This window comes from Trematomus bernacchii, unplaced genomic scaffold, assembly GCF_902827165.1.
Source record: "Trematomus bernacchii unplaced genomic scaffold, fTreBer1.1, whole genome shotgun sequence".
In the NCBI taxonomy this organism is placed as follows: domain Eukaryota; kingdom Metazoa; phylum Chordata; class Actinopteri; order Perciformes; family Nototheniidae; genus Trematomus; species Trematomus bernacchii.
The window spans coordinates 12,891,067-12,918,462 of NW_022987714.1; the positions used below are offsets into that span (position 1 = coordinate 12,891,067).

A 27,396-nucleotide genomic window follows, 5' to 3' on the forward strand; every position below is an offset into this window, starting at 1 on the left:
GAACCCACTGGGGGATGACCTTCCAAAGGCCAAAATCTAAAAGTGGACCTGAAGCAGTTAAACAGAACACTGCACAAATCTGTGAGACATTAGAAGACCTACTTTGTGTCTAAAGAGCACAGTCAGTGGTGTGTGTACATACTGTACTATATGGAACCGGTTCACAAGCGAGATGATGGGACTTTTAAGCGTTTCCTGTAAAAACCCGGCCTGAGTGTGAAACCCGGGAATGAGCGCCTCAATCCCATCATGCACAGGTCTCAGCTGTGGGATATTTGTAAAGGAGGGTAAGAAGAGCTTGGGAGGCACCATGAAGTATTTTTAGCGGCTGGATGGGAGGACAGTTGACAGGGGTTAGGGCTGAGATAAATCGCTCTGTCAAATCCTCGTCTTCCCTGAGCTGAGATACAGTGGACATATAGAGGGAGGGAGGGCGCTTTAAAACCTATTAATGTTCTGCAGGATGTCAGGACACACTCACAAAAATCTCCAGCTGGACACAGACATGTGTCCTGCTACCTACGGGGTCTTCTGATAACAGGCAGCCCTGCTTCCTTTCCTCTCACCTTCTTACCTGCTACTTTGCTGTTCTCCCACGTTCCTTTCTCTCACTTAGCGATAGCTTTCTTTCACACCTCCTCCCTCTGCAGTCTTGCATGTTGTGATGAATGGTGTTCTCACAGGTTGGTGACACCGTAAGAGACGAAAGCTATGAATGTTTAATGTCTCCTGTTCATAAATTACTGCTGCGCCATCCACCTTGATCCAGCTTGAATACATTTGCTCTTCTTTCTCTGTCTCTCAAATGATTATTAAGGCATTTCCGTGTACTGAGTTGCAAGTTTCATGAGAACAAAATGTAATCTCGTGAGGAAGATTGGAATATATTTGAACAGTCACAAAGTAATGCAGAATGTAACAATTGTATTTACTCAAGTATTACTGGTCTGCAAATTTGAGGAACTTGTAGTTCATTTGAATATGTCCATATCATTTCTTTCACAGGGAAAAGTAGTTTTTTTAAAAAACTTATGTCAGTCTTAAAACTTTAGTTTGGGGTTACTTCACATATAATAACATTAGCGTGTATAAATATGATGTTTTGCATGAATTAAACTTTACTGTTTTTCCATGCGTTAATGTTCAAAAAGGTCTTTATTTTCTTATACTGCCTGTGCTGCAGCACCTCTTTTCGCCCTCTGTCTGAAACCAGAGCCCAGTCTGCTCTGATTGGTTAGCTGGCCGGCTCTGTTACTGTTAATTGGTCAATTGGTCTAGTTACTAAATGATATGTGTCAGAGACACTTGATTGGCAACTTCATTTATTTCTAATCATTTTGATGTGTTTGTATTTTTGGCCAATGGGTACTTGATAATGAACAATGACATTTTATTGATTTATTCATTTAACTAAAGTAAAGGATCTATATAACTCTTTCAACACTGTGTATATGCATACACTGTATAATGTACTACCATAAGTGTCTGGTTGTGTGTGTGTGTGTGTGTGTGTGTGTGTGTGGTGTGTGTGTGTGTGTGTGTGTGTGTGTGTGTGTGTGCGTGTGTGTGTGTGTGTGTGGCTGTGTGTGTGAGGCACGGAAAGATGGAGCCTTTGTCATTGTCATCGCATGGCAGTAGAGTCACGTCCTTGTCCATTCTGCCAGTTTCACTCTCAATGCTATATTGAGAAGTGTCATTACTCATTCCTGACAATGTGTTGGAGACCTGGTGAGAGATGGACAATATCAAGGCCAGCAGCGGTGGTGACAGGGACGTACAGCTATGTAATGTGGAATAAACTCGTGGATATGCAGCCATGTCATGCAATCAGTCAGTTACACACACAGTGACAGCAGTTTGTATATGTGAAAAGTTCATATTACAAAAGCACACTATTCTGATGGCCTGTCCTTAAATGTTGGTGTCAACAGCACAATATGTCACACTTTGTTAGAGTATACTCAAGAAAGCATAAACACTTTTGATCTTAGTCAACAGAATGCAGCTAGTGACTGATGACGAATGCTTATTTCAAATATTCAATTAGCTGCATTAATTAACACTGTGCCAATGTGATTATGTGTACAATCGCACCTGCGACAGATAACGGTGTTGAGTGTGAAAGGAACAAAATCGAGACGCAACTGTTTCAAAACAAGCTCATTATAAAATGAAGTCATGTAAAACTGCCCCTATTAGATGTACATTAACCTAATTGCACAAACATTGTGAACATAAATGTTCATTACTATAAATGTGTATTATATGGTTTAGGTATTAGAGCACATTGCAGTAGTGCATGCAGTGTCATGTTCAAGTGTTCTACCGCAACTACTTATCCTTTCCCGTTTTTTGTGAATTGGGTAAGAAAAGTATTGTTTGAATCTTGACCAGCATGCTTTGAGTTTATCAGCCCCACCACTGTATTAAATGTGTATTTATAAACCTTACATTTTCTCCCGACAGGTATAATATTTGAGCTGTTTTAAGCATCAAGAAATGGTTCAGGTCTTCTTGAATTTGTTATCCTCCGCTGACCTGAAACAGTCATCAATCTGATGATCCACGTTCCCCTTGACACAGTCAGACTTCTCTCTCATGTGAAGCAGGTACGGCACCAAGAAGGGAAGCTTTCAACTAAATCTAAGATACCAGAGCATCCTTTTCAGAATCTATTTTTGGTTTATCTTCTTAACTTGTCACCTCTTTTAAGGATTATTTTTCCTAAAACTTAACCACACTAACTGTGTTATTGAACATGAATAGTCAAATGTATTAATTCCAATGTATTGAAACGGACTTCATGGCCAAATGCCCTTTACTGTATAACTTCAGAAGTTGATTGTAACAGTTACCCAATTATTATTTGTAAGAATTATCAGGAAATACTTGACATGTTTTGCTGCATATACTTCTACTCCACTACATTTTGGAGGGAAATAATGTACTTTTTACTCAACAACAATTATTTAACACTCATAATCAATTGCTCTTTTGTACTGTACATATAAATCACATTATAAGCTTCAATGATTTGAGGCAGTGCTGTGCTACTAAGGTACCCAGTATGATAAAAAGTAACTAAGATCGGCTCAAGATTGAAAAACAACAACAATAAATGCTGGACATGTATTTTTTGGAGGAAAAAAAACTGAAAAACTATTATTCTATAAATATGATACTAGAAAAGAGCATATATTGATACATGCAGTACATATACTTCATGTATCAATAATGATTACACATACAAGGAATATGCTGTCGTATATATCTAATAAGTGACATGTCATGTATGGTGGTGCAAGCATGAAGTTGTAAGAGAAGATAACAAATTGAAAAATTATAAAAATAAAAATGTCACAAAACTATTTAACATTAAAGAGAATAATGACAAATATTTACAGTAAATATAAATATACCATAAAACAAAAATAAACTAAGTATAACAAATGTATCACAAACTACTTAATTATCAATTGAGAACATTTATTTGTAATGCGGTATTTTAAGACCAAAGCGTTCCTACTTTTTCTCAAGTGAAGCATGTGGTATATTTTTATCACTGCACGCTTTATTGTGTAATTGATCATTTTAATATTTCACCTGGTGTGAAACAAAACCTTGTTAGAATTAGCACAGCCTTTTCTGAATTATAAACATCTATTTTGGAAGGTGAAGGTCTGTTTTTCTGCTCTTGTAAATGAACATGACATTAAGCCATTTGGCTCCTATAAATTAAGCAATTTTAGCAAAATATGGAGGAGCCGATGAAAAGGCAGACAGACAATGGACAAAAGGCGGTAAACAGAATTAAGAAATTAGCTACAGAACAAGCTAAGGAGAGATAGCGTGAGTGGGATGGAGACAGAGAGAGGAAAATTATTGGTGTTGTTTGGTACAATGAGAGATGCTATGCTGTGGATGCAAGCTGTCACTTCTTAGTCATATCCAGAAAGCCTTACTGAACATTGAAGGCTTGGTAAGAGAAAATCTATGTGCAATTGCAGACTGAGAATTTTGCTCAGGATGCAATATTACATTTCATTCAGTGTGTGAAAATGCATACAACATAACAAAAGCAAAATAAATAGGCTTTTGGACTCGGATTATTTTGCCTCTTATCAGTTGTTACATGTGAATGGTGCCTGGCAATGCCTCCCTGAAGGTAAGAACATGTTCTGCATAACTGTTGTTCTGCACGACACAGCCAAAATAACACGGAATAATACACAAACAAGTCCATATCTTGGAGCGCGCATTTCGTAAATTGAAATGCATTCTTCCATTAATTCACATATTGATCGGTTGCAATAGAAGGGGAATGAATTACGCTTTCAATTCGGAGTTTTGCTTATAATAGGAATCATTCATCAGTCGCCTCGCTCCCTCTGGGGCTGTGTTACAGCAAACTATCAGCTCGCACGGAGGAATTAAAACCTGATTTTCTCCACCTTCGCTCACAGCACTTATCAATTATCAACAGCCAATATTTCTTGCCACGATAACATTAGTTATGCCAATAAATTCACCATGGAATGTTTCCGCTCTGCGTTAGAGAGGAAACAAAGAGAGCTTTGGGCAAATACGAAATCTAATTTTGACAGGCGCATAACAAAGAGATTTTATTTCTAAAACACAATAAAAAAAAGGAAGCTATACTGCGGTGCAATAATTGAAAAACAGGGAAGAGTCATCAAGGCAGCTTGACTACCATGATCTCAGATGAGAGATATAAAGCTCAGCTTCCCAACAGAGTCATTCCACAAGTCAAACCCCTGGCTTATTGAAACAAGCTTTTTAATATGCCGTGAGTTAGTTACAGATTCTTTAGAAGCGGCTGCCGCTCTGAACTCGTGTTTGATGGGCCACGTGAGACGGCGCAGAGGTGTGGGGTGGGGGGGGGGGGGTGGTGGGGGCTAGAGGATATGGACAGAGAAAGGGACAATACATTTTTTGATGATATGGGTCCCAGAGCGTGAGGAGCTTCAGCAGATTAAATGATAGTGAAATAATGAGAGCTTCTAACCACCCTGCTTCACTAGAGGACTCGTCCTCTCTCATATTATTATTTTTTGCTTTAGGATGTCTTCCTCTCTGCCCGGCTCCTCCGACAATCTTTTTTTTCATCTTTGTTTGTCTTGCTACCATTTGCCTAATTCATGCACTTTGTGACTGTGTGTGCTCACTAATTAAAAGTTAAGTAAATATACTTTGGGAGAGACAGAGACATTAAAGCATTTGTCCACAGGACAGATAGAATACTTAATCAAGTTCCCCTGAGACAGTTTGATGGCATCTCACATTTAAGGAAAGACAAAATTGTTTAAATTGGGTTTAACTTTGATTTAACCAATTGTACAAATACTAAGAGCTTTACTAGGGGTAATTATATTAGGGTTAACTTTAAAAACCTCTGTTACTAGGGTTTATTCTGAAATTTGACTGTAAAAAGTGCATTACAAAAGGCCTGAAGGCTCAACTGATTGTGTGAAGTGACATAATTTCTGCTGAGAGGCCACTCCCCCCACCAATACAGTACTTAAGCAACACTGAAATCTAAAAAGTTTAGTGTGCAAACTCGACCAGATAGGTTCAACTGCTGATTCCAGAAGCCCGGTAAATTCTATTTTGTATCTAGACCTCTGTGTTTCATTCTACTCTGTATAATTGTCCTGTAGTTATTCTTGCTAACATTGTGTTTTGAAATCTCAGAACAGCTAAAATACCTGTTTTTCAGGCAGAAATCTGGGTAAACTTATTTTTACAGAAATCTTAAAACTGAACCATTTGCTTCTTAGGGTTTAACTTTGATTTAAACAATTGTACAAATACTAAGGGCTTTACTAGGGGTAATTGTATTAGGGTTAACTTTAAAAACCTCCGTTACTAGGGTTTATTCTGAAATTTGACTTTAAAAAGTGCATTACAAAAGGCCTGAAGGCTCAACTGATTGTTTGAAGTGACAGAGTTTCTACTGGTGCCCATCAGCTGCAGAGAGTTAAGTAATTAAAGGGGCTTGGGCCCACAGCTGTGACAACTCAGCAATCAGGACTGGTGTCCATTTTAGGCAGCACCTTCCTGGAGCGTCAGCTTCAGCGTCAGACAGACGAAGACTGACAAAGACAATAGAGTCCTGCGGGAGTTCAAGACTAACAAAGACAATAGAGTCCTGCGGGAGTTCAAGACTGACAAAGACAATCCCAACGTTCACCACACACTAACCTCCTTTTCCCCTCTCTCTCCAAGTGAGGTTCTTACCCTCATTACCTCTGCCCGTCCTACTACCTGTCCTCTGGACCCTATCCCCTCAAACCTCCTTCAGACTATCGCTCCTGATATTCTACAGTTTCTCACCCATCTCATCAATACTTCTCTAACTTCTGGTCACTTTCCAAACAGTCTCAAGGAGGCAAGAGTAAACCCTCTCCTAAAGAAACCCACTCTCAACCCGTCCGATGTTATAAACTACAGGCCTGTCTCTCTCCTCCCGTTCCTGTCTAAAACACTTGAACGCGCTGTCTTTAAACAACTCTCCTGTTATCTCCATCAGAACAACCTTCTGGATCCGCACCATTCTGGTTTCAAGGCAGGTCACTCCACAGAAACTGCTCTCCTTGCTGTCTCTGAGGAACTGCACACTGCTAAAGCAGCCTCCCTCTCCTCGGTCATCATCCTGTTGGACCTGTCTGCTGCATCCAACACGGTGAATCATCAGATCCTCCTTCGCACTCTCCAAGAACTTGGAGTTTCAGGCTCTGCACTTTCCCTCCTCACCTCATACCTCAAAGACCGCACCTACAGGGTAATTTGGAGAGGGTCAGAGTCCGACCCTTGTCAATTAACTACAGGGGTCCCTCAGGGCTCTGTCCTTGGACCCTCCTCTTCTCTCTGTACACAAACTCGCTCGGATCGGTCATTAGCCCGCATGGTTTTTCATACCATTGCTACGATGACGACACCCAATGAATTCTGTCTTTTCCTCGTTCTGAAACCCAGGTCGTCGCACGCATGTTACGATATCCGATAGGACCCAAACGCAGGACACGGCAGAGTGTTGGAAAAAGGTTTATTGTGAGGTGGAGGAGCGTGGAGAGTAATCCTGTAGGAATGAAGACTGGTGAGTGTGGAGAGTAATCCGGTTGGAATGATGACTGGTGGCGGCAGGTGATGGTAACAAGGCGGCTGGATAGTGATCCTGGAGCATAAGAGAAACAGATGAGAAAAGTATTCCGTGTACAGAGAAATAGTTTTAAATCGGCTAAGAAGGCTGAGAGTTACCACTGGGGTTTAAACAACGATCTGGCGCTGACATGTTGTGGAGCCTCCGCTGATATACCATTAGTAAATGGCTGAATGGGAATCAGGTGTGTAAAGCTGATTGCACCAGGTGGAGATTTGCAGCAGGTGGAGATTGAGCCGGGAGCCAGGAGTGACAGCCACCACGCCCACACAGACAGGGAAAGGGAACACACACTCACAAGGGAGGTGGCTGAAGAGTAGAGCCACCACAGTACCCCCCTCTTAAGGGACGCCTCCAGGCGGTCTACCAGGTCTACCAGGTCTACCAGGTCTACCAGGGTTATCCCGGTGGAAGTCCCGAACCAGGGACGCGCCCACGATGTTTCGCCGGGGAACCCAAGACCTCTCCTCTGGACCATAGCCCTCCCAATCCACAAAATATTGGAATCCCCTTCCACGGCGACGAACGTCCAACAATCGCCTGACGGTGTAGGTTGGGTGATCATTGATGATGCGGGGGGGTGGGGGAACACTCACTGGAGGAGACAAGGGGCTGCTGGCAACAGGTTTTAACAGAGAAACATGAAATGTCGGATGAATCTTCATGTGTGGGGGAAGCTTGAGTTTTACTGCAGATGGGTTGATAACTGAGTCGATGATGAAGGGGCCGACATAACGTGGCGTGAGTTTCTTCGACTCTGTCTTGAGTGGGAGATCTTTGGAGGAAAGCCAAACACTCTGACCTGGTAAGTAGTTGGGAGCCGGGGTCCTGTGGCGGTCTGCGATGAGGCAGTTGCGGGCAGCGGAGCGGAGCAGGGCGGCTCGGGTATCCCTCCACACCTTATGACAGCGACGAAGGTGGGTCTGAACGGAAGGAACAGCAACCTCCTCTTCCTGGGATGGAAACAGGGGTGGTTGGAAACCCATGGCACAATGAAAGGGTGAAATACCTGTGGCTGCATTTGGCAGGGAGTTGTGGGCATATTCGATCCATGGCAGATGTGGGCACCATGACGAAGGGTTCCTGAAAGCCACACAGCGAAGAGCCGCCCCCAGATCCTGGTTGGCCCGTTCCGTTTGCCCGTTCGTCTGAGGATGATATCCAGATGACAGGCTCACTGATGCTCCCAGAGCCTGACAGAAGGCTTTCCAAACGTGGGAAATGAACTGGGGACCCCGGTCAGAGACGATGTCGGTGGGAATCCCATGGAGTCGAACAACATGATTGACCAGAAGATCTGCAGTCTCTCGGGCTGTGGGAAGCTTGGGAAGAGCAACAAAGTGTACCATCTTGGAAAATCTGTCCACAATAGTTAGGATGATGGTATTTCCTTGTGACAGTGGAAGTCCAGTGACAAAATCCAAGGCCACATGCGACCAAGGACGCCTAGGTACCGGCAGCGGCCGAAGCAGGCCAGAGGGAGATTGGTGGGAGGACTTGGCGCGGGCACATACTGTACAGGCAGCAACAAAGGCCCTGGTGTCTTGAGCCATGGAAGGCCACCAGAACCGTTGTTTTAGAATAAACAGTGTGCGATGGACACCAGGATGACAGGAGAGACGGGAGGCGTGTGCCCACTGCAGGACCTTGGAGCGAACAGGGGTAGGCACAAAAAGACTATTAGCTGGGCAGTTACCTGGGTTAGGTTGCGCCCGCTGAGCCTCCTTAACCAATGACTCAATCTCCCAGGTAACAGCCGCCACCACGCAGGAGGCAGGCAGGATAGTGTCTGGATTGGCAGCTGGTCCTTCGGAAGCGAACTGGCGAGAGAGAGCGTCCGGCTTGAGGTTCCGTGACCCTGGACGGTAGGTAAGGGTGAATGAGAAGCGGCCGAAATACAGGGCCCATCGAGCCTGACGAGAGTTAAGGCGCTTGGCAGATTGGATGTACGCCAAGTTTTTGTGGTCTGTCCATACAATAAAAGGGAGCTCGGCTCCCTCCAGCCAGTGCCTCCACTCCTCTAGGGCAAGTTTGACAGCCAGCAGCTCTCTGTTACCCACGTCATAGTTCTTCTCAGCTGGAGTGAGGCGGCGAGAGAAAAATGCACATGGATGTAATTTTTGGTCTCGTTCCGAGCGCTGGGAAAGAACTGCCCCTACCCCGGTGTTGGAGGCATCGACCTCCACCACAAACTGGCGAGAGGAATCAGGGTGGATGAGCACAGGGGCAGTGGTGAAAAGTCTCTTTAGCTCCGAGAAGGCTGCATCGCACTCTGGAGTCCAGAAAAAACCAGTTGTAGGGGAAGTGAGTCTGGTTAAAGGGCCCGCCACTCTGCTGTAGTCTCTGATGAAGCGCCGATAAAAATTGGCGAAACCAAGAAACTGTTGAAGCAGTTTAACTGAGGTTGGTTTGGGCCACCCCGCCACCGCTTGGATCTTCTCAGGGTCGGTCCTAATCTTTCCTTCCTCAACGATGTAGCCCAGGAATGAGACTGTGTTGACATGGAATTCGCATTTCTCCGCCTTCACAAAGAGTCTGTTTTCAAGGAGTCTCTGCAGCACCTGCCTGACATGGATAATGTGCTCCTCCTTGTTACGGGAGAAAATGAGAATGTCATCCAAGTAGACAAAGACTGACCGGTTGAGGAGGTCACGGAGTACATCGTTCACCATTGACTGAAAAACTGCTGGGGCATTCGTCAGTCCAAAAGGCATCACCAGATACTCAAAGTGACCGAGTGGTGTGTTAAAGGCAGTCTTCCACTCGTCCCCTTCACGGATTCTGACGAGGTGGTAGGCATTGCGGAGGTCCAGTTTGGAAAAGATGGTGGCTTCCTGGAGGGGTTCAAAGGCGGAGTTAATGAGGGGTAATGGATATTTGTTTTTTATAGTGATGGCATTGAGACCCCTGTAATCAATGCAGGGCCGCAGTGAGCGGTCCTTCTTGGACACGAAGAAGAACCCAGCACCGACCGGGGAGGAGGATGGGCGGATGACACCAGCAGCCAGGGAGTCATGGATGTAACTCTCCATGGATTTTCTCTCAGGGCGAGACAGGTTGAACAGACGTGAGGAAGGCAGAGGGGCCCCGGGAAGGAGGTCAATGGGACAGTCGTAGGGTCGATGAGGAGGAAGAGAAAGAGCTCGCTGTTTACTGAACACCTCTCCTAGGCTATGATATTCCATGGGGACAGATAACAGGTCAGGCGGCTCGATCTTGGGTGGTGGAGCGGCGGCCTCTGCTGGCGGTAGGGCAGACTGCAGGCATGAGGATAAACAAAAACAACTCCAACTAATGATTTTGCCAGTTATCCAATCAATCTGGGGGTTGTGTGTTCTTAACCAGGGATGACCCAACACTATGGGAGCATGAGGTGAGGAAATAAGGTGAAACTGAATAAACTCACGATGGTTTCCAGACAGAATGAGGTTTACTGGCTTGGTGCGGTGAGTGACTTGGGCCAGGAATTGTCCATTAAGAGCATTGGCATTAAGAGGTGAATCCAACACTTCGCAGGGAATTCCTGCCTGAGCTGCGATGTCAATGTCCAAAAAATTCTCGTCTGCCCCCGAGTCCACTAAGGCGAGCAGGGGTAGTGACTGTTGGTTGCAGCAAAGAACGGCTTCTAGCTGCGTTCTGGGTCGGGGGTTGAGAGAGGAGGAAGGGCTCGCCAGAATCCCCACAGCTACTGACGAGCCTGACCTTTTGGCAGATTAGGACAGGAGGAAACTAGATGACTGGTTTGGCTGCAATAAACACATTCCCCAGCCTGGATCCTTCTAGCCCGCTCAGATGGTGAGAGGTGGGCCCTTCCCACTTGCATGGGCTCATCTTCGGGGGGTGAAACCGAGAAAGGAGTCGGAAAGGATCTGGAGATTGGGGCAGTGGCAGTGCCAATTCGGGGATCAAGTGAGGAGTAGCTGGGATTGGGGTGACGGCTATTCCTATCCCTGCGTCTCTCTCTGAGGCGATTATCAATCTTGATAGCTGTGGCAATTAAATTATCCAAGCTAACTGGATCATCCCTAGCAGCTAGCTCGTCTTTAATTGCTTCGTTCAGCCCTTGAAGAAAAACATCTTGCAATGACTCGTTATTCCAGCCTGAGTCAGCAGCAACTGTTCTAAACTCAACTGAAAATTCGGCTACACTACGGGAGCCCTGCCGGAGAGAAAGAAGGCGCCTAGAAGCGTCCCTCCCCCGTACCGGGTGATCAAAAACTTTTTTCATTTCGGAAATGAAAGTATCAAATGATGAGCAAATGTGTGGCTGGCTCTCCCTAACGGCTGTAGCCCAATCTAGAGCACTCCCCCTCAACAGACTCATTACATATGCTACCCTAGCCCCATCTGTGTGATAAGTACTAGGCTGCTGCTCAAAGACTAACGAACACTGGAACAAAAAGGCTCTACAAATACCCAAATCTCCAGCGTATCGCTCCGGTGTAGGAATAACAGCCTCTCGTAGCTGATGGAGAGGTGCGGCAGGAGCGGGGGGAGGAGCTGTCGGCTGTGCAGCGGGCTGCGGGGGAGAAAACTGGGAGGTGAGCAGTTCCACTTGTGTGCCGATCCTTTGCACGTTAGTGGAGAGGTTCCGGAGAGTCTCCACAACCTCACGGAGAACCACGTCGTGATGCCCCACGAGAGCACCTTGATTGGCCAGGGCTTGGCTGAGTTCGTCCGCAGTCTTGGACTGGTGGCCTGTGTCCGCTGAGTCCATACTGGCCAGATCGTTCTGTTACGATATCCGATAGGACCCAAACGCAGGACACGGCAGAGTGTTGGAAAAAGGTTTATTGTGAGGTGGAGGAGCGTGGAGAGTAATCCTGTAGGAATGAAGACTGGTGAGTGTGGAGAGTAATCCGGTTGGAATGATGACTGGTGGCGGCAGGTGATGGTAACAAGGCGGCTGGATAGTGATCCTGGAGCATAAGAGAAACAGATGAGAAAAGTATTCCGTGTACAGAGAAATAGTTTTAAATCGGCTAAGAAGGCTGAGAGTTACCACTGGGGTTTAAACAACGATCTGGCGCTGACATGTTGTGGAGCCTCCGCTGATATACCATTAGTAAATGGCTGAATGGGAATCAGGTGTGTAAAGCTGATTGCACCAGGTGGAGATTTGCAGCAGGTGGAGATTGAGCCGGGAGCCAGGAGTGACAGCCACCACGCCCACACAGACAGGGAAAGGGAACACACACTCACAAGGGAGGTGGCTGAAGAGTAGAGCCACCACAACGCATCTCTGCTTGTCTAGCAGACATCTCTCAGTGGATGTCTGCTCACCACCTCAAGCTCAACCTTGACAAGACTGAACTGCTTTTTCTTCCGGAAAAAGATTGTCCCACTCTTGACCTAACAATCAACATTGGCACCTCTGTTGTTTCCCCGACTCAGACTGCAAGGAATCTGGGTGTGACCCTAGATAACAACCTGTCCTTCACTGCAAACATTGCTGCAACAACCCGCTGCTGCAGATACACTCTTTACAACATCAGGAGGATACGTCCGCACCTGACCCAGAAAGCCACGCAGCTTCTGGTCTAGGCTCTCGTCATCACGCCAAGACTACTGCAACTCCCTCCTGGCTGGTCTACCTGCATGTGCCATCCGACCTCTGCAGCTCATCCAGAATGCAGCGGCTTGTCAGGTCTTCCACCTTCCTATATTTTCCCACACCACACCGCTCCTCCGCTCACGTCACTGGCTTCCAGTAACTGCTAAAATCCACTTCAAGACACTGGTACTTGCGTACCATGCTGTGAATGGTTCTGGCCCTTCCTACATCCAGGACATGGTTAAACCATACACCCCAGCACGTGCACTCCGCTCTGCATCAGCAAAACGGCTCGCTGCACCCGCACTGCGAGGGGGACCCAAGATCCCATCAGCAAAAACACGTCGGTTTGCTATCCTGGCTCCAAAATGGTGGAATGAGCTCCCCATTGCCATCGGGACAGCAGAAAGCTTACACATCTTCCGGTGCAGACTAAAAACTAATCTCTTTCGACTCCACTTCGAGCAATACAATTACTAACAAAGCACTTATACTAATAAAGGACTGGCTTATCTAAAGCTAGTTGAGTAGCACTTGAAATGTTTTGATTCTGTCTTCTTCAAGTTTCTATCTTCTTGGTTGAATGCACTTATTGTAAGTCGCTTTGGATAAAAGCGTCAGCTAAATGCAATGTAATGTAATGTTAATATGTTCTAACTATCATTGGATGTATGTTGTTGCAGAGTAACATGATGTACAATCTCCTGAAGATAACAACTAGGGATTTGTTTCTGTCCTTATTAGTACAAATATGTAATCTTGCTTGCAGTTAGTCTATAGCCATTTCTCCATTTGTCCCAATCTTCCGCGATCTCAACCATGATTTCCGCCAACGCTGTCACTACCAATTTAAATGTTAATAATAAGCAAAAATAAGACCTACGTTTTAAAGAACCAGAATTCCCCTTCAGAGAGTGACTACACGTTTGAATGCTTGATAGATTATTACATTACATGTTACTTGTTAGACGCTTTTATCAAAAGCGACTTACATACTCAATACTGTGGGCAATCCCCACAGGAGCAATTTGGGATGAAGTGTCTTGCCCAGGGACACAACGACATGCTGACTGCAGTGGGGTTTGAACCTGTGACCCCCTGATCCGAACACCAACGCACTAACCCACTGCGCCACATGCCTATTACTTTAATATAATGTCTTTATAATAATTTGGAATTTATTTTTGTAAAAAGACAGAGAGTGTCAGCCTTTCCAGTGTCTCTGTTAGACAGCACAGCAGTGATTTGAACTAAACACTAACACCAGCATGTTAAGGTGCAACTGGCGATGCAAACAAGCTGATATTAAGCACGTAAAAGTGCTCATTTACTGGCTTAATCAGAGGACAAACGTTTGCTAATTGGCAAAAATGTACAGCTGAGGATATTGGGAATATCTTTAGGTATGTAATCATAAGGCAAAGTATTGGACAAAACCTTAACCTCATGGTGGTGCTAAATGAAAAGTCAGAGGATCAGAATACATACTATGATGGCCACGAATGTGCCATTTCTTCAAAAAGTTGCTGATAAATGATCAATGTCAACCTTGTGTTGGCTCTAAAGCAGGGATGTCAGACCAATTGAATCTCAAGTGGGCTGAAACTATACTGCATGATAATAACTGATGAATAACAACTCAACAACATTTATTTTCAATTTCTTCAAAGAACACTTTTGTTCCCAATAGTTGGACATAAGCATGTTGGATCTGTAATAGCATAGCCAGCATATTGCCTACTACTCTCATCTGGACAGGGCAACACCCAGTGGACAAAGGTTAGCAGTGCATTGAACTGAAAAATGGAAACAAGTACTTATTTTCAAACCTTGCAAAGACATCCTATTGCACCCAGTGACAGGACAGTTCTGGCCCTTAGGGCGTAAATATACACCCCTGCTCTAGAACTCGTCAAGGGGCGTCTGTAAAGTCACAAGGGTTCATCTCCTGAGGACCACGAATGTCTGTTTAAGTTAGTGGACATATCTTTAACAATTTGAGAGATATATGAACCAAGACGTGGACAGATCTAGCCATGCTTCTTGCTTTGACTAAATGCACAAAATAAAGGCTTGTGAAAGTAATTTACAAACTAAAATTGTCTCATGGAAATCAAACACACACACACACACACTCACTCACTCACTCACTCACTCACTCACTCACTCACTCACTCACTCACTCACTCACTCACTCACTCACACTCTCACACACACACACACACACACACACACACACACACACACACACACACACACACACACACACACACACACACACACACACACACACACACACAGAGGTCAACTGTTTCACTGTACACTTCACTTCCCTCATATCATTTGCCAAAAGACTAATTCACTTAGATCTTCAATGACTTGCCAAGGTAGCTCCCATGGACTGGCTAACCTAATAATTGATGGTGATAGGCACCAACAAATGAGAGCCACTTCCTGCTGTATGCTGGATGGAAACATTCATTAAGCTCTGGGCTTGAGGACTTGAAGCAGCAGGACGCCGAGCACTGCAGCAGGATGACAGATGATCTCCCAGAAAATGAGAGAAACACAAACTGGAAACTTTTCCTAATCAACTTAAGAGTATTTCGACTCAACAGAGGGGGGGACTGAGGTATATGAATGAGGGACAATGGTGTTTGTTCAGGTGCACAGAGTTTTATATGGCACTCAATTTGCTGGCTTACAGAAAAACATTGCTGTTGATTAGACAAACAAAAGGACACATTTGCTGGGAAACAAAGCTCAGTGTTGGGGTGCAGGCTTACTGGACAAATTCCCACATAATTGGAAGTGGCAAGTGTAATTGTTCATGTTTATGTTGCCCTGTAGAAGGGTTTCTTTCCCTGCTCCGTTCCATATGACCTCATGCATGAATAATGACTAAAATACACAAGAAATGGCTCCGCATTTGGTATTTTTCCAAGTTTAAGTGGACCCGATTTATTTTTAAAGTCAAGAAACCAAACACTGGCTTGGAGCACGGGTAAAATGTGAAACCCACAGTGGACCCTTTATAAAAGTCTTTCACTTTCCCTTGGACACTCCTTAAGTGTTAAGGGCCTTTCCGACAGATAAACATCCTTAAGTGTCAGTAAGTTGGATCAATATATTTAGACTGTCTACTATAAATCATCGACCTGCAGATTTAGTGCTGGGCTCGGTTGTTTTTGATGCCATATGCACGAGCTCACACATCTCTGGTGATGGGGGGGGGTATTCTCACTGTAGCATGGCAGAGCACAACAGCGTCTGTTCTCCTGGCCTCCTCCAGCGGCGTTCACGTGATCCTCTTTAGTAAATCAAAACTCATTATTTTAAACTTCTTATATGGTTCTCTTGGTGGATGTAACATCAATCACCTTCTCTGTGCTCTACCCTGTGGTGTTTTACTAAGGCTGTAAAACCGCCACGTGTTTTGAAATAGACTGTTTTAACTTAAATTGACACATAATATCACGGTTATATGTGCATTTTAGTTTACTTTTCACTTCATTTTAATGTGAATTTGGTTTTAAAGATTATAGTATGGGTATTTCCCATCTGCCTTACAGTATATGGCATCTCTGAGGTGTTGCAATTATGGTAATTGAGGATAATTAAGGTTATGAGCAAGCCTGAAATTATTGGTGATTAGAATTCATCAAAATGTACATAAACATGACTGACACCAGATGCCTCTAAATGTGTTATGTTTTATTTGCTTTAACGATCAGTAATGTATGAAAGTTGTGTGGATTACCCTCCAGTGCCTGTGATCACATCTCTGAGCACGCTTTCCCTGATTACCAAACCATATTGTTATACATGAAGACTTTGCTGAAGGATAAAGGAGTGAGGACATGTGCACACATTGCTTACAGTTCCTCAATATTATTCATCTGTCTGCCACAACGCCGGTGTTTGAGGGTGGTGGTGTTTGTTGGTGTTCTAAACACTGGAGTGTAATCAGTGAATTCAGCAAAAATAATAACCTGACTAGAACCTTCCTTACAGATTAATTATGAATACCTAACCCGACACTCAAACTACAATTTGTATTCATAAAAATAACCTCCAGGTAAATGAAAGGAACAGGAAATGGATAACTTAACAACATAGCAGTCTAACAGTTAAAAGAACAGTCTACTTGCTTCTTCTCTATCAGTATGTAGGTTATGGTTACCTGGGTAATGTCCTTTCACAGTGAGAGACAGCTGAGTGCGTGACACATGGGATTCCTGCTGTGGTGATAATAATTGTGTCCTTACGGCCCCTACACACGTGCGTTGACGCTTCAATGCTTCTGTCCATTCACTTTGAATGGGGTGACATCACGCTTCGCCGAACTGCATTGTGGGAGCAAAGCGTAGCTTTTCTCGCGGTGCTCGCTGCAAAAGTAGAGCAATGTTCTACTTTTGAAGCTTCGACGGAGGCGTCAGCCAATCAAATCCCGCGTATGCAAATCTGCCAGTCCAAGCGCTAGCCAATCAAACCGCGTGTATGCTGGGAGAGCCAGACCGCAGTTCATTTCCTCATATGCCAAAAAATGGAGGAGAAAATAATCGTAGCGGTAGGGAATCACCCGGTGCTTTCAGTCCCTGTTCACCTACCGGGATACAAACCGAAGGAGCCAGGCATGGAGGGAGGTGGCAGAGACAGTGGGTGAAACTGGTAGGTTTTCGCCTGTTTGGGGAGTTTATATCCAGTGTACTTCGTTTGAATGGACAGCTAGCAGGCATAGACAGTATTTAGCCAGCATGGAATGGTGCGTAAAATAGCACCATAGACATTAATGTCATAAATGTTCATCATATAAAGTGTGACATGTAAAACCTTTTATGGAATTGACAGCAGAGATTCATGCTCGCGTAAACTCCCCAAGCTCAAGACACGCCCACCGCCAAGCAAAGATATAGTCCGCCAGATAATGTGTAATTAGTGAGTATTGGGACGATTTTGTTGCGTTTGGACCAAGATAAGTTTACTCTTTGTGGCATCAACCTTGTAACTTAAATCCTGGCAAGAAAACAAAGTGTATTCCCGTTAAATATCAAACGAGAGAGCAGCTCATAAATCCACTTATTCCCCCCGGGGACATTGTTATTTAATCACAGCTATATTTTTGTCTGGTTATACTACATTACAGTAACCTTTTCAATTTTTAATGAAGCGTAACCTTTTCAATTCTGATGATGTGTAAATAAAGAAAACACACACACACGCATAAAATCACACCCACAGCAATTTGTACTAACCCTGAGAGTGTGCGGCGACTGAACTGGCAGTCCAGTGACGTCCACCTGTGCCACGTCGTCTGCATGTGCACTCAGCCCGTGGACGAACAGGATAGGCCGGCTGTACAGGACATCTCGCTGAGGGACCAGATTCAGGTCTCCATTGACGTGGAAGTTGGGGTCCGACACCTCGAACTTCACATCTTCATTCCCCGCGCAGTCATCAAACTCGACTGAAAGAAACACACGGAAAGGGTAGGTGTTATGTCTTCACTCATTTCACTCACAAATTATAAACCGAAATGTCAAGCCACAAGTCACCGAGGTATTCACTGCACCGTAAAGAAGAGAACTTAAAGAGGTTGCCAACTAAAAAAGCGGATATAAATAGATACCCTGAAGATAAACACACACCCTGAGGAAAGAGGAGGATGTTCTGAAAGGCTCTGTCAGCTAAGCTACAATAAAAGTCAGTGATCTCTATTCTCAAAAGCCTGCTGCAATATTTATGACCCATTGCACGCATTGTAGACTTATTAATGTGTCTGACTCCCTTTTGCAGGGCTGTACAGAGAGTGCAATGGAATGCAGTGGCAAGAGGAGAAAGGATTTAAGGTGCAGGGGGAGAAGTGTGTCACCTTAAAGTCAGATGCATGTGGCGCGTGCACGTGTGAGCTCGTATTGTCTGACTAAAGGAGATACCGCCAATGACTCTAGCGGGCTTTATCCCTTCTGATCATGTTTATCCGCTCTTTATCTCTCTCACACACTTCCTTTGGTCTCGTGACACTATCCCCATGTCCTCCCCCACCCTCAGGCCTGACAATCCTCCCCTCCCTCATCCTTCACCTCCTCTTTACCTCGGCCTCCCGTGATGCTTCCTGCTGTTACGGAACACGAAGGGAGGGGTTTTTGGGTGTTCTTGGATGGATGTCTACACATGTTGTTGATGGGTAAAGCAGGTGCAACATGACTCACCATTCAACATAATTGCTATTTCTGAAACATGGATCAACAACGAAAAGGACATAGACTTTGAGCTGGATGGATATGAGCTCAGATACAAAAATAGACCAAATAAGGGAGGAGGAGGATTTGCCATCTATGTGGATACAACTCTGCACTTTAGTGTGGTGGACAGTATGACAACTGTGGTTGACAACCTATTAGAAAGTATAACAATTGAAATCTACAAGGAAAACAATATAAATGTGATAATCAGCTGTATATATAGGACGTGACATCCCATTGTGCCACCCTAATAGATAATATATTTAACAATGACATTGAAAACCACACAGTAAGTGGGTTACGTTAGGACGTCCCATTGCTCTTAAAACTCATTTCCCTGCTTCTCGTGGTTTCCTTGCGTCTCTCCATGCTTCCCTGGTGGGAGGGACTAAACGAAGGGAAACGACGCAAGTGAGGGACGCAAAGATTTCATTTAACCGAAGTGAGATGCAGGCACAGACACACAACTGCGACTGTATACGGAGACGATAGGTTGGGACGTGTCACGTGTGCCGGAGAATATAGGTTGGGACGTGTCATGTGTGCCGGAGACGATAGGTTGGGACGTGTCACGTCGGCCGGATGTCGCCAATGACGTTATAGGAGCGAAAATTCTGGATCTGCTTGTTAGAGCCCCCTTTTTTTTTTTTTTAGAGATGCGGGTACGGAGGAAAAGAGAGAGGGTTTTGTTTTCTGACACTTTGTGAGTTCCCTGACACACCGGGGACACATATTTATGTATAAAAGATATCAAAAAGTGCATTTTGCATAATAGGTCCCCTTTAAGTGGCCCTATGCTTTATGGGGTTTTCCCTTTACTGTAGTGTGTTATGCAGGCTTTTGTGCATTTAAAAACACATTTATTTATCTAGTCTTATGACCCCTCAAAGTGCTTTTACATATAGAGGTCAGCGTATACCCATTCACACACATTCATGCCGAGACAGATGCTACCATAAAAAGTCCCACCTGCTCCAAGGAGACAAACACTAAGATGCATTCACATACCACTGCAATGTCAATATGAGTATCATGCCCAAGGACACACCGACATGTTGAGTGCTGAAGCTGGGGATCTAACCAATGACCATATGATTGGATAGATGAATATAAATTATAAAACAAAACCGTTTTGTGTTTAAGCTATTTCCATACTCATACAAATGTTCCAAAGTTAAGTGAAATTGCATATTTCAAAGTCAAAAGCCTTCATAATGTCTTAGGGGAGTACTACCTGGATATTTGCACAGCACCCAAGCCCTGTAAATGCTCAGGGTAAACCCTGCACATGATGTGAGATGATTATCAATACAGCCACGTGTCTCTGGAAAAACATGTTGTCTGTCCACAAAAACAACTTTTTATTTGATTGTAAAAACAAGCAAAAATGTAGATAGGAAAGATTTGTTCCCCCCTCCACTGGGACAAGGACAGGGCTCTCAAGACAATGCCTTGCATTACTTATTCATTATGGATGTCATGCTTTTAGTTTAACATAACACAGAAAGTCTGTTGTAGCTCATAGCCAGCAGAAGGAAACCCTTAACAATGATCTGGGAATCTCTCATCTCTGTGTTCTGCTCACATACTGTATTTCTGATGAAGGAATGGGTTCAGATTTGAGCCCAGATTTAACAAGTTCCTCTGTGTAGCTTGTGGAACACTTGATCCTCTCTTAAAATAAAGCACAGCTTCCATGTATCGTGCAAAGGCTTGACACTTTCTCTTCCAAACCAACTCATTATTTTGTATTTGTATAAAAACGTCAATTGCCCATATTTATATGTTTGAGCTGTCTTTTAACATCTTGTTTTGGAGCAATACTTTACCTATGGACCTAATGTTCCTGGAAGTTAGAATCTCTAAGATGTGCACGACTGCTCAAGAACGGTGACAAGGTGGGAAAAAGAGTAGGTTTGTCTGGGACAATATGACACATGTTACCACAATGCTGAGAGGTACTTTAGATGTCAATGTAGTCCCCATATAACCCTAAAATAAAAATGTATTTTGAAACCATTAGTGTAATGATGTAATAAAGTCTTACATGTAGTGTGTTGCTTCAAATCAGTCTTCTCCATGCGCGATTGAAAAGAAAAACTGGCAACTGTCACGAAAACTCTCTAGGATTTGCCCTCAGCTTAATAAATGAGCAAAAACTTTCCCAGACTGTTGTTGCAACTTTTTTTCATCCCCATACTTTCCATCATATTCTGTCAAAAAGGGGATCCCTGTGGTCTGTGCAATTTTTCTGCCAGTAGGGGACCAAATATGCCACGAGAACGGGGACAGCTTGGAGTGCCCTTGACCCAACCCACGCGTATGTCGATGAATTTACATCCGACATACGCAATGGTGATAGCCCTACCTTGCTTTGTACACAGCCATTGTATAAAAAGGTAAGTTCAAGAATGGAGACTGCCAATCAAATGAGGGACATTGGCTCAACTTGCGGAACAAGTTCCACTAACATAGTCATTATAAACAAGGCTACATAGCGTTGCAACATGACAAACTAACTACATAAGGGGCAGACAGTTTATTATTTGTATTAGTTTATTTGAATAAGTATCTCATCTCTTTAGTTCACTAATGATGTGACTCGGAAGCCCAACCCCCACTGTAATTAAGCTTTATTAACTGGTAGTCCCAATACATACAAATTAGTACACAATAGGGGATACATTGTTACAAAACCAACCCGTATTGTTTCACTGTGAGTGCCGTAACCTGTATTGTTCATGTTTCTTAATCACAGCGGATAAAAGGTAGCTGGGAGGAATTTACCACCTAATGCTCTCATTATATGTCTCCCTACTCTTCCCATCCCTTTACCTTGTAAAAGCAATGGCTGTGTGTGTCTGATTGAAAGTCATCAATCCATACATGTCTAGTATGTCTATCTTTGATCACGCCAGCACAAAGTGAAAAGCCTATGGTTAGCGCTGGCTGACTATAAAATCAATAGACTGAAGTCTATCAAAGCACTCATTTAGTACACTTAACCTTTGCGACTATTAGTCTGGCTTTTTGTATCTCTCTCACTGCAGACATTTTAAAATCTTCCCTCCGGACTGTATCGTTTTCTGCCATCTGGACGAGGGTAAGAGCTGAATACCGGAGTGAGGAATAGAGGACGTGGGAAAAGAAAATGACAGGAGAGGCAAGGCTACAATGGACACTGAGGGAGAGCTACAAAGTCAACAGCCTACTCTCCAGGGAAACAAGGCTCCATCTCAATATTCACTTCTAAGCCAAAGCATGAAAGATGTGTTCATTTCCATTCCCATTACAAGGCTCAGATTTATTTCAATAACATGGGTGCGCTCTTTAGAGCCTGCAAATTGCGGCGCCAAACAGTGTCAGTGGCATTTCAAAGGCAGCCACAGAGTGTTTGATGGTATTCTAATGTTGTCAGGTTTTGGGGGATTTCAGTGGAGAGCATAGTGAGCGCGTGGCTTTGAAGTCAGGCTACAATGAGAGAACGCAACTTACCCTGCTCACCACTACGCACCAACACGCACCCACTTTCTTTCTTCTGAGTGCTGGCTCAGGCTTGGAATAACTGTGCACAACATGGATTAGGGTTGCCAAAATCCCTCACTGATGACTCTTTAGGAGGAGGAGCGGGTGGGTGGGAGTTACATTTTTCCTGCAAGTTTGACATTCAAGCTCTTTTCAGGCTATAAACCTCCCATGGAGCCTGTGAATGGCCAATGTTCCAGAAAATGGTTCACCAAAGAGCATGGTCAGTTTAGGATCTATCCACATGCTTTCATGGCATCAAAATACGACTATAAGTTCTTAATTAAGTTTAAAGGAGAGGTGTCATGTTTTTTCCGGTTATTACCCGTCCCCTTGTGTGTTATGAAGGTTTTTATGCATGTAAACGGTGTGCAGAGTCAAAACCCTCAAAGTACACCCTGTAGCGAGTAAAACTCTAACACAGAAAAGACCTCCCCAAAACGCCTCGTTGGAGATACGTCATTGTCCATTTGATTCTTCCGGGTACGGGATGATGTAATCCCGTACCCGGAACGAAATGGACCAATCCACAGGCAGCTCAGCTGATTTCTCCTCCCTGGCTGCAGGCTGATAACAGACAGTTGGGATCGCGGCGAAATTCTCTCTGCAGACCCATTCTCACAGCGTTTATCAACCTTTTTCTTACTCAATATCAAGCCACACTTATTGTTTTACTTCGGCTGTGAGTTTGTGTGTGCTCAGGATGAGTTTGGCTGTGTTTCGCTATGTATCCTAAACAAGGAAACAACACCTCCACGGACCTCAGCGCGATTCACAACGTCCCGACCAATCAGAGCACACTGTGCTCACAGGGAGGGTGGGGGCTGGAGCTATTGGAGCTACAACGAGCCGTTAAAGGCAGAGAGTGAAATTCAGTGAATACAAGTAGTTTACAGAGATGCTGTATGAGAAACCAATGTGAGTTTGGAAAAATGCACAGTATAAACCTATTTTAGTAGACCTCAACAATGGAATTATGATCAGTGGAAATGGCCATGACACCTCTCCTTTAAAACAAGAAATTAAGACATTTTCAGGGATTGTGTACCTTAGACTTAAATGCAGATACCTGTTATAAAATGGACAGAACAAACAATACTCCATCATTTGTATTTTACAAATTACACCAAACTGTCAACCAGTGATGTGTTTGACATATATTTTTCTCTTTAACCTGTTAAGCCCTGAGCCTGTTTTTCAGGTCTCAGGCTCGAAAATGACGTGCCCAGAACAAATGACTATACCTTCACTTCTAAAAGGGGTAAATTAATAACCTTTTCTCTCAAAGCAATGATAAACCTTGGAGTTGGAAAAAAAACATTACTTATTGTGAAAACCACCCTTAAATTATGGGATAGTAGACACAAAGTTTTAGGAATCCAAACTATAACATATAATAAGTACCCTGTATCAAGACTGGTGAAAAACAAGTGACATTTGACCTTTTTAGAGAGATTTAGACAAAAAAACACTTCTGGGGTCATTTGAGTGTATTTGCCATATCTCTGGAACCCATCGGTCGATTTTGATGATTGATACCACTTGTGAACCGTTAGAGCCAATAGAATCGAGGGGAAGTTCCTAAAATCCATCTAAACATTACCCTTGGTGAAGAGAGTGATGCGCAGCCAGCATGCCCAAAACCGGAAGCTGGGTTCTCTCATACACTCTATATAAAATCTCAGTTTTTGACAAAAATGTTATGATGGATTATCAGTAATAATTTCAAAGTGACACAGAAACATTGGATTAACCTTCAGCAGCATTTGTATGCGTTTTAATGCCATTGAACACAACTTTTGATCAGAAAACAGCAAAGATAAGACGTATTTGTCGTTTTGGCCCCGTAAAGCTAAATTGTGTCTGGTTTTGCCTTCGCTGCACTGAGTCTTGGTCATGGAGTGATGATACTTATACCATTGGAATCTGTGGAATCTCAGCTTTCATATGATATCTTGTTTGTGCAGAACCAATGAAGTATACAATATTTCTACCGTGAGTTATGTGCTAAGTGTGTTAGCACTCTTTCGCTTAGTGCTAATTCAGAGGCTTGGCGTTAGAGTTGTGTTTTGTTTCGGTAAAAATGGTTCATAACGTCAGTTAGCTGAGTTTCTTCCCGTTAAGTGGGTATGACACATTAATAGGTTGTTAAATGTTAAGAAGCCCTGAGACACAGTTTCGTGAAGAAAAAGCCCGTAGCCCCCGCCCCGCGGGGGCTCCCGGGCTTAACAGGTTAAAGTGTTTAAGCAAAATCATCTTTATAATGAAAAACAATGTAGATGTTCTCCCTCTAAATGATAAAGCAACCTACAGTATTTTGACATCCAAGCATATTGACATTGGCTCCACTCTTTTGTCTGTCAGACCTAACAATTCGATCTCCCCCCTGCCTCCCCTCCTCTGTCAGACACCAAAGTTTTCCTTTGAGGTGTTTTGAAGACAATTTTCTGTCTTGTAACTAAATGTCAAGTCTCCATGATGGCAGAGATGGGAATCAGAGGAGTAATCTCAAAGGTGGCAGCACGGGTGTGTTTGAGCTGATAGCTGGCGTGTCTTACCAGGCAGAGTGTGCTCAGCCTCATAAAAAAGGCTCAGGAGAACACCATTCTCAAATAATCACTTGGCATTAGCGAAGGAGCCGCCTTTGAAAATGTATTTACACCCTGAATTGCATTTTACCCCAGAGTTTCCTATCACAGAGCTTTGTGTGAGACCCATTATTGGGATTGAGCGTTAACAAGGCTCTTTTAGCTACAAAGATAACGGTTTGAAGGATCTTGCCAACTAGAGGGTACAGACAGCAGGATCTTTCATCTCGGGCTTAAAAGATGATTAAAGCCCCCAACCTCCACCTTTATTGCGACTCCAGCCAATCTCATGTTAGGTGTGTGTGTTCTGCGGCCCTTGATCATGCTTTGATGTATGGCACTGTCCACTTCAATGGAGACTAAAGCCAATTAAAGTGCAATTACTTTCTGATCCGAGAAAGTGTCAGAGAGAGTTCATGGGGACTGTTAAAGATCAGCAAAGAATGGAAGTTAAAGGTGGGGTAGGTAATTTTGGAGAAACCAGCTCGAGTGCGCAAGAATTTGAAAGTACACAACCGGAAAAAATCTGCCTCTTCCTTCAGACTTCCTTACAGAGCCCCTCCTCCAACACACACGAACGCGCACATGACCAATGAGGGCACGAGATAAGTTTGTGCACAGATGGAAGGCTGACAGGCAGGTAGGCCATCCAGTTATTTTAGCCGGGCCGGCTAAAATGATTGGTCGTACTTTTTACAGTACTACGGCTTCCACAGATGAAATGTTTTTATGTATTTATTGTCAAAGCATGTATTCATTGCTATCAGGATGTTAAGAGCATTCCATGGAATATAACAAAAAGTGTTTCTGAAATAAATTACATACCCCACCTTTAAATAATTATTTGTATGTGTTTGTGCCTCTTTTATAATTACAAGGGTTGGCAGTGAGATGTACGATTAAACAAAAACATGAACAAAATCATGGATTCAATTCCACAACGGCGACAGTTTAAGCAGCACCATTATATACATGAAACATACATGAAACCATTTGGATTTAACAACATAAAGCGACAATACCAACAGTAATTGAGTTTCCTGCTCTGCTAGAAGATCACTTGTTGGAACTGTGCTGAAATGTATTCCCAAACTCTGATGTTGCATCAACCAATCAACCATCTTAACAGGCAGGACCGCCTGGTGGAATCTAAGAGGTGAACAAGTAGGCCCCTTTGCAGGAAAAAAGCTTGTAATAAATGTAATTGCTGGCAGGAAAACGTTTTTAGCGAACCTCATGAGAAAATGTTGTCTACAAAGTGGCAACATGCTGACCGCTTAATGTTTACTGAGATCATACTCTATTTGACTTTCCCTGAAGAATTGGCTTTTGTCTGTTCAACCCTGTCTGCCTTTTCACTTCTAGAAAAAAATTGCATATAACTTCAGAGTTTAAAGAAACAGTAAATTATTATTCTTTGTCATTCATTATTGTTGTTGTTGGTTGTTTTCTGTCATGGTGTGCAACTTATTTCAGAAGAACAGAAGAAAGCTAGCTAATTATAACACATTATGTGCCCCATGAGTGTTTTATAAAATGTCACTGTCAACTTGTGCCCTCAGAAAAATATTTATTTTGTTAGTTTTTATTTTAAGCTACAATAAAAACTGTCAAAACAGCAGAGAAGTTACCCTGCGCGACTGACATTCTTGAAATTATTTACTTGAGGTTCAGAGATTGTGTTGAATCACCGGCTTAGAAATGTGCAAAAGCTGATTATGATAAGCTGGCACTTACAAAATAGATCAGTCACTAACAGCTTAGCAGCCGAGTTGAAGTCATTCTACAAACTATGCATAGTTGAAGCTATCTGGTACCACAGCAGTCTAATTTGAATCGAAATCAACACATTTCCCCATGTACATGATAAGATTTTGTTTGGCGTTGTGCTAAATATGGAACTGGATGGTAGTGATCTGATGGTGTGTTACACTGATCTGTGAGGCTCCTTGTTGTCACAGTCAACAACCAGAGATGGTTCATTATGTACTGTTTGCATAATGTTTGCAGCACCATTATATACAACTGTTTGCACTGTTTTGGTATCTCTGTGGGAACGCGTACTTTTTATGCTACAGTAAAGCTTAAAAAAGACAACGAAGAGAAATCAGGAGTGAACGAGAGAGAAAATAAAGTAATTATGGTGAAATATTAAGAGACGGGCTTTGTGCTCTCACTCAGACTCAGGGGGATCTTCTCCTTGTTATCGCCCTGAGTTACAGTGCGTCCAGGCCAGGACACTGCCGCCAGGCTACACACACATACACACATACTCTCTCACACACACACACACACACACACACA

General features: G+C 43.6%; 1 protein-coding gene across 1 annotated transcript in view; it reads right to left on the reverse strand.

Annotated features, from left to right (window-relative positions):
* The window catches only part of cdh13 (cadherin 13, H-cadherin (heart)), a 361,634-nt gene that overhangs the window by 221,632 nt on the left and 112,606 nt on the right, over positions 1-27,396 (reverse strand). Inside the window, exon 3 of the mRNA XM_034141757.1 lies at positions 17,990-18,201. Coding sequence (XP_033997648.1) covers positions 17,990-18,201 — 212 coding nt within the window. The remainder of the gene's footprint in view (positions 1-17,989; positions 18,202-27,396) is intronic.